The sequence below is a fragment of the Bombus huntii genome, chromosome 1 (assembly GCF_024542735.1).
Source record: "Bombus huntii isolate Logan2020A chromosome 1, iyBomHunt1.1, whole genome shotgun sequence".
Classification (NCBI taxonomy): domain Eukaryota; kingdom Metazoa; phylum Arthropoda; class Insecta; order Hymenoptera; family Apidae; genus Bombus; species Bombus huntii.
This window is the reverse complement of record NC_066238.1, coordinates 14,822,336-14,829,318: the sequence shown is the minus strand read 5'-3', so window position 1 is coordinate 14,829,318 and position 6,983 is coordinate 14,822,336. Positions and strand designations below refer to the sequence as shown.

The 6,983-nt window shown below is 34.9% G+C and overlaps 2 protein-coding genes across 4 annotated transcripts; one reads left to right on the top strand and one right to left on the bottom strand.

Moving 5' to 3' along the window:
- The first annotated feature begins 1,151 nt into the window (after positions 1–1,151).
- Positions 1,152–2,724, top strand: LOC126870361 (twisted gastrulation protein homolog 1-B-like). The gene is made up of 3 exons (XM_050628003.1): positions 1,152–1,374; positions 1,482–1,688; positions 1,779–2,724. The coding sequence occupies exons 1-3, from the start codon at positions 1,152–1,154 to the stop codon at positions 2,084–2,086; spliced, it is 738 nt and encodes a 245-aa protein (XP_050483960.1). The 3' UTR covers positions 2,087–2,724.
- LOC126870333 (uncharacterized) lies at positions 1,720–6,245 on the bottom strand. 3 transcript variants are annotated; one of them, XM_050627939.1, is made up of 11 exons: positions 6,004–6,245; positions 5,594–5,704; positions 5,307–5,528; positions 5,150–5,225; positions 4,902–5,080; positions 4,565–4,820; positions 4,258–4,488; positions 4,103–4,183; positions 3,940–4,037; positions 3,703–3,814; positions 1,720–1,863 (listed from the first exon to the last, which is right to left on the bottom strand). In XM_050627939.1, the coding sequence occupies exons 2-10, from the start codon at positions 5,693–5,695 to the stop codon at positions 3,710–3,712; spliced, it is 1,350 nt and encodes a 449-aa protein (XP_050483896.1). In that variant the 5' UTR covers positions 5,696–5,704; positions 6,004–6,245; the 3' UTR covers positions 1,720–1,863; positions 3,703–3,709. The 3 variants fall into 3 exon arrangements, with proteins under 3 accessions (XP_050483896.1, XP_050483887.1, XP_050483876.1); XM_050627930.1 differs by lacking the exon at positions 1,720–1,863 and having other exon boundaries at positions 3,072–3,814; positions 5,594–5,742; positions 6,004–6,244; XM_050627919.1 differs by lacking the exon at positions 1,720–1,863 and having other exon boundaries at positions 3,072–3,814; positions 6,004–6,244.
- Between the last annotated feature and the right edge of the window lie 738 nt (positions 6,246–6,983).

The window sequence follows — 6,983 nt, the reverse complement described above, 5'->3', positions numbered from 1 at the left end:
GATCACCGTCGAAGGATCGCGTGCGGATATACAGTGAAATTGAGGAATTCGTGAGGAAATCTATCGTGTAATATCGAACGTGTCTTTCGAATACGTTTGTCGACACGTCAAGGAAATTCGTAGCTTGCGAAGAATTTCTTGCACGTAAATAATGATATTAGCGAAGTGTTGAAACTGGAAACTCGTAAACAGCGACAGTAGCCAGGTAATTCTCGAATTAAACGCAATTTTTCTCGGATCCATGCATGTAATAGGTCGTTGGAATGAAATTCCTTTCCGATAATAATTCACTTGAAACATCGTAGGACGTGATTATGCAGAATATAAATAGCTACTTAATTGGGGTCTTTGAAAGCTATAATTATTACGCGTGCAATCATTTTGCATCGAATTATCGGGCATTGCGTCTTTGCAATCATTCCTTCGCTCCTTCTATCTCGCAGAATCACGTACTCGATACGCTAGCTTTTTGGTCTTGCTACGTATTTCGTATACCGTACTTTTCGTTAACGTGTAATTAATTACCATACGCGCTTGGTTAATATCATTATTTGCATATTTAAGAATGAAAGTTATCGATTGATAAATCTTCATGAATGAGAGAAAATCAGTTTTAAATATACAAATAAACTTGAATATAGGGTAGCATCGATCAGTGGATTCCCATGGATGATTTTAGTCGTTTATTGGAAGGAAGGATAGGTGTTTCAGAAACACTGAAGATTAAAAGTTCGTTGTTTCGGCACACGACCCCCTCTTAATGACATCCTGACTCACGTTCATGAATATTCTTAATAACCTTAATCGAGCTTCATGGTCGTAATCAACATATGCGATTCACGGTCCACCGTAGACTTGATAGTAGATGCGTGTGTTCTTGCTCCTTCGCGATGTTACATCATTAGAAGGAAGTGGCGCCAATTTATCGCTTTTTTAATTGATCTCGATAACCTTCTTACAGTACATGTAAACTTGATACCGCTGTTCCTATCGCTATGTACATTAGAAGTTTGACCTCGGAACGTGTTTTATTTCGTTCGATCGACGCAAAGATCCGCCGAGCGCAAAGGAAAAGTTTCGCCTACCGTTGAAACCAGTTGAGCCAGTGTGATATTAATGTCCGCCGATGTACTGTTTTTTTTTAGAACACGATGATGAGTTGGAGCAGAACGCTAGTCGTCGCTATCATTGAAATTTCATTTCTGTCGGCAATCATCAAACACTGCGAAGGATGCAACGAAGCGATTTGCGCCAGTGTTGTCAGTAAGTGTATGCTTACGCAGAGCTGCAAATGCGATCTCGTTACATGTACCTGCTGCAAGGAGTGTTTCTCTTGTCTTAGTTACCTTTACGACGAGTGCTGTTCATGCGTAGGTAAGCCATCGCTTCTATTTCCTACGGTTCTCTATGTTCGCGAACGAACGTTACGAATCACAAGTATATCTGCTGCGTTTCTTAATCGTATATCTCGTTGTCTGTAGATCTATGTCCAAAACCAAACATAACGGACAATCCATTAAGCAAGAAGTCTCACGTGGAGGACTTTAGCGAACCGATGCCAGGCTTGTTCCAAGCGTTAACTGCAGAACCGGATCCACACGAACGTTGGCTCACATTCACATTTCCGGTGGATTTCGACATGTCTTTATTTACACCAAAACACGACAAAGAAATGAAATACCATATGCGTATGTATTTATACTTCCCTTCTTTGTTGTTGTTGTAAAGATACGTTTACATGAAATCCGTTCAAACGAAGAAATTTGTGGTCCTTTCAGATACCGCTGACGAACAGATACATCCATTGAAACCAAACGTAATGACAGTGAATTGCACCGTTGCATTTATGGCTCAATGTAACTCCTGGAACAAATGTCGGGCGTCTTGCCAAAGCATGGGTGCTACAAGTTACAGATGGTTTCACGATGGTTGTTGCGAATGTATAGGAGACACCTGTATTAATTATGGAATAAACGAATCCAGATGCATACATTGTCCTTTGGACAAAGAAGAGGACGACTTAAAAGATCAGTACGATGATTACGGCCAAGACGAAGATGATTTGGTGGAAGATGAGATCGATTAATATTATCGGTACTTTCTTCAGCCTGTTTCTTTCAGTGGACTGTATGTATTAAAATGTATAAAAATTAAAAATGTCATGGGTGAGTGCAATCTCAGTGACGATGATACTTTCAAGAATTGAATTACAAACAGTGACGTCGTTTGTACTTGTTCGTGATACTCATCGTTTCGACATTATGTGAAAACTAACTTTACGACTGACGACTATCTCGTCCTTTTAGAACGATTTTCTACAAAATATGCGATAAGTGATGGACATCGTTCCCTTTAAAAGGGATCCGTTCGTTAGTAAATATAATTTAAATCATTATGTTCTGTAAGGCTGAAAGCTATCGATTGTCGATACATCTAATGGTATCGCGTTTGGATTTAATTAAGCAAACGCAAGAAAACAACAAACAAATTTAATGATGTTTCGAACTGATTGGCTTATGGTGTGACTTCAACGGCATAGCATGTAGTCTCATTCCTCATTCTTAAATGTTAAATATGCATGTAAGTAACTCTGTGGTGTCAAATGTTTTATTTTTTCTGTGCCATATGAATCAAGTTGTACATGTATTGACTCATTCATAATTAATTGACGCGTATCCGATGCGTCAATTATTCAAATAAAACCTATTGTCTGTGTTCCTCTAATGTTTACTTTTCTATATTTCAAAATGTTTTAACCAATATTATGACGATAAGAAGTTCTATGACTATACGATATTAACAAGATGACAGAAGTTACGTATGTTAGAAGAGCAGAGACGACTAATTTTGACCAATGTTATAACGATAAGAAGTTCTATGACTATACGATATTAACAAGATGACAGAAGTTACGTATGTTAGAAGAGCAGAGACGACTAATTTTGACCAATGTTATGACGATAAGAAGTTTTATGACTATAACTATGATATTAACAAGATGATAGAGGTTACGCACGTTAGAGGAGCAGAGACGATCTGTACGATTGATGATATTATGCACACGCGAATAATTAAATTGTAGAAAATATAATTTATACTATATGGTTTAATACTGCATTTGGTTATACCAATGTATGATATTAAGACAGTTTAAGGGATCGAGTAGGAAAAAATGTTCAAGTTTTCAATTTCCAATTCATGTGGTTATATGTAATATAAATAACAACATATTAGCATAATATTGATACTAAAAATTGGAGATTCCATTAAAGTTTTAACATATTGAACTAAGAGTGGAACTCGGAAATGAAATTACATTGGAAAGATACCAATGAGCAATTTTTCCTTGAAAACTATTGATAGACTAGACAGAGAAAACGGAGCCAATATCAAATGATCGTCCATAAATAAACTAGCGCAGACAATCAAAAATCTTACAATCAATTTTTATAAACAATTCTATTTTGAATATATTTCATTCTTTGAACGATTATGTACCGATTTATCGCGCAATATATTGTACAAACACACCCATTCAACTCTAGTTTATATTGAACATCGAATGCCGCGTTTTACGCGTATTTTCAACAATCACATACATTAATTCATATACGCATTATTAACGCGCGTTACTGCATTGCGGTTATAAATACAACAAAAGTTGCAGCACTTGAAAGAAAAACACGAAACATGTTTACATACCACGTATTTATACAGGCGGATGTTCGTCTTGCGTTTCATTGCTTTCTGGCAATTTAATGAAAGGCAAATCACTGCCACTCCACATAGAATATAATTGAGATCTCGCGCATTCCTGAAATTATTAATGTTACTAATGTTATTAAATATTCGATAATCGTTTATGGATCGAAGCTAATATACAGGAACCACAAGTAATAATAATAGCAACAATTGTTTTAAACTGTAATCATGCATTACCCCACCACCCGCGCTCTCGGAACCTGACCGACTATAGGCTGATATGCAAGAATCCGTCGAAGAACTGCTCTTACGTAATGGTAGTGTATCTACGGTACCTAATGGGAAAGTCAAACGTTATACGTGATTGACTTTATTCATTGCACTTAACGCGTATACTTACCAAATTCGATTTCTCTATGATCACTGTGCGAATGAATGCTATCTTTGCTATCTCGGTGACTACCACTAGTTCCACTTTGTTCTGCACAGCGTACAATAAATAATTTATTGCAATTAATAATGACGAATAAATTTTAATATACATCAAATCTCTACCCGAATCTCTGTGTTCTCCACTATGTGCACTCTGATCACTTTCGCGATGTCCTGATTGATCAGAATGGTCACTTGAATGGGAACCTCGTGGCCAATACCTTGGGAAACCACTTTTGCGAGATGCTGGCCACATAATAGAATCGCAGTTTGACTCAAAATTGCACGCTGTTAATGTAACACCTGGGATATGCTGATTTGTATAAGCAGTTAATTTATTTAGTGGCCTAATTCCTATATAAATATTAAAATAATTCGAGATTGTAATAAATCGTTATAACCGACAACGTTTTCTTTCTCTTGTACATACCTGGTTTACAAGATAACAATTGAATTGCCTCCTGCAAGCCATCGTGACTAGCCATAGTAGATGCTTTCCATATTGCATCTGGTGTGGTAGATCTACTTCTGTTTTGATGAGGTATTCTTAATTGCGACATAATATCTTGTCGCGGCCAGCCTGTGATGTTTTTACAATCCCATGGCATAGACCATCTTCTCATAGTATTTCCTAATACTCCACCCGACATTTCCACGGCTGCGGTTTCGGACCATCTCCTCTGAACCTATTGTATAAATGTTACGATACAAACACTATATAATATTAGGAAAAAAAGAAAGTCACAAAAGAGCTGCAAAGTTTGTACCTGCAGAGGAAATAAGGGATATGGTAAAGGTGATCTACGAAAATTTTGTACAGATTGTTGCATTGACGACGAAGATACTAGTGGTTGTGAACTGTACAGTCTTTCAAAACATTGTTGAAGAGAGGCAATATCACATTCAGTTGTACCACTCTGAGAACAGGAGCATTCTGCCATTCCCCCTAAAAAATAATTTCCTAAATCACATTGAAGTAAATAAAAAATTAAATAAGATTTAATTTAATTCTCACCTAAGCATTCGCAACAAGCAACGCAGAATTGATACTGTAGATTTATGAATGACAATAAATTATCTCTAAGTATGTCCTGAAAATCATGTTGCTTAATGTAAAAATCTGTCGTATACAAATTTTTTATGAGATAAGATAACTCAAAATAAATATGTACATGCTTATGCCCTTCATTCTCTCGAGTTTCATGATCCCTTAATGCAGAAATAATGTGATTTTTCACAGTATTGCTGGCTATGCATGTTGCTCTTGTAAGCTCCTCCCAACCGGCAAGACACTGTCCTGTTAACCTGCATTGTGTTAACGTATCATGAGCTGATAAAAGTGTTTGTAATGATTGAGCCAATTTTGTACCCGCTGTGCACAGGCCATTAAGCGTCTGTATTAAAGAAAGTAATTTGTTTTTGCGTACTTTAACATGAAACTCATAAAAAGTACACTAACCTGTAAGTACACTAGCCAATTACCAAGACACTCATTTACCTCCAATTGAAATTTAGATACCTGAATGTTTCTGTGCTTTGGTTTTATTCCACCTTCTGCCATACTTACATCCTATTAAGTTTTATACTTGTATTAGCAAGTTTAATCACCTATTAATATAATAAAATGTAAAATCTATGATTTTATCTTTGTTGCTAGAGATTATCTTTAAAATCTTACTAAAAACTAATGTTTACATGATGTAAGATATTCGAAATATAGTAATTATTCAACAAGAATGAGAGATAGAATAATAATAAACACAGTAATGGTAATGTTTTGAAATGATAATTTTATTGTAATAGAAAGGACTGTAAGAATTAAAACGATAACGATTTTACAACAAAAAGTTTCTCAAATCGATCACTTACATGCTTTTTCCATTAGACGGTGTATTATCAATACTAGATTAGTAGAAGACATACAAATCACAAATTTGACGGTGATATTGAAGCACAGTTACCGGCACCATTGTGAGCTGCCTCGTGCATACCTCATCATTTGGATTCAGTGATACAAAAACCGAAATACGGTTACACTCATCTGTAGTTGTATTTTTCAACAAAACATTTAATACGAAATAACTTGACTAGATGCCGCCATTTGTACTCGTTCCGTACGAAGGATCGAACAACCTCCTAAACCTAGGGAACGTAATGAATTTAGTGACGCGCAACCTACAAAATTTTCTAATGAAAAGTTTAAACCATTTTTGTAATGTTATTTCATTCTTATTATCACCTATTTCCATTTGTATACCTACAATATATTTTTTATAAGAAATGTTATATTTATGTACCATTGAAATAATGAAACATACTGCGAGTAATAATGTCGAATTTTTATATTATATGCTATAGTAAAACATTTCTATAAAAATAATGACAATGATTATGAGAAAAATATAAAAGTTTTTATTAATATTGACATGATAGTGACATGAGATAATTCTGGTATAGTTAGTTAAGATGTTAACTGGAAAAGTTTTTGGACACCACTATCGTAAATCAAACTTGATTCAAGGCAGTTCGGACAGGTAGTATCATGTTTTTAGCACACACTTTCTATACTTATTAATTTTTTATTCTGTTTTTATTAATATACTAATTTTCGTTATATGTAACAGAAAACTCTTATTTTGTTTTTACATTACGAAAATAATTTGAATAAATCATTAAACAAATGTAAAGAAATAGAACAAGTTAATTACTTGATATGCCAATACCTAACAATATGCGAATTGAAATTATATACATATATTAAATGGTTGTTAAGGCAGCATACAATTTTTATAAAGAAAAAGTCGAAGGATTCTCAAGTATTATTTTTCAACGTTCAATCGCATCACGTA

Coding starts and splice junctions, on each gene's coding strand:
- LOC126870361 (XM_050628003.1), top strand. CDS start 1,152: ATGATGAGTTGGAGCAGAACGCTAGTCGTCGCTATCATTGAAATTTCA. Junction 1,375..1,481: donor CGAGTGCTGTTCATGCGTAG/GTAAGCCATCGC, acceptor CGTTGTCTGTAG/ATCTATGTCCAAAACCAAAC. Junction 1,689..1,778: donor AGAAATGAAATACCATATGC/GTATGTATTTAT, acceptor TGGTCCTTTCAG/ATACCGCTGACGAACAGATA.
- LOC126870333 (XM_050627939.1), bottom strand. CDS start 5,695: ATGGCAGAAGGTGGAATAAAACCAAAGCACAGAAACATTCAGGTATCT. Junction 5,529..5,593: donor ATTGGCTAGTGTACTTACAG/GTTAGTGTACTT, acceptor TCTTTAATACAG/ACGCTTAATGGCCTGTGCAC. Junction 4,489..4,564: donor ATTGTTATCTTGTAAACCAG/GTATGTACAAGA, acceptor ATATTTATATAG/GAATTAGGCCACTAAATAAA.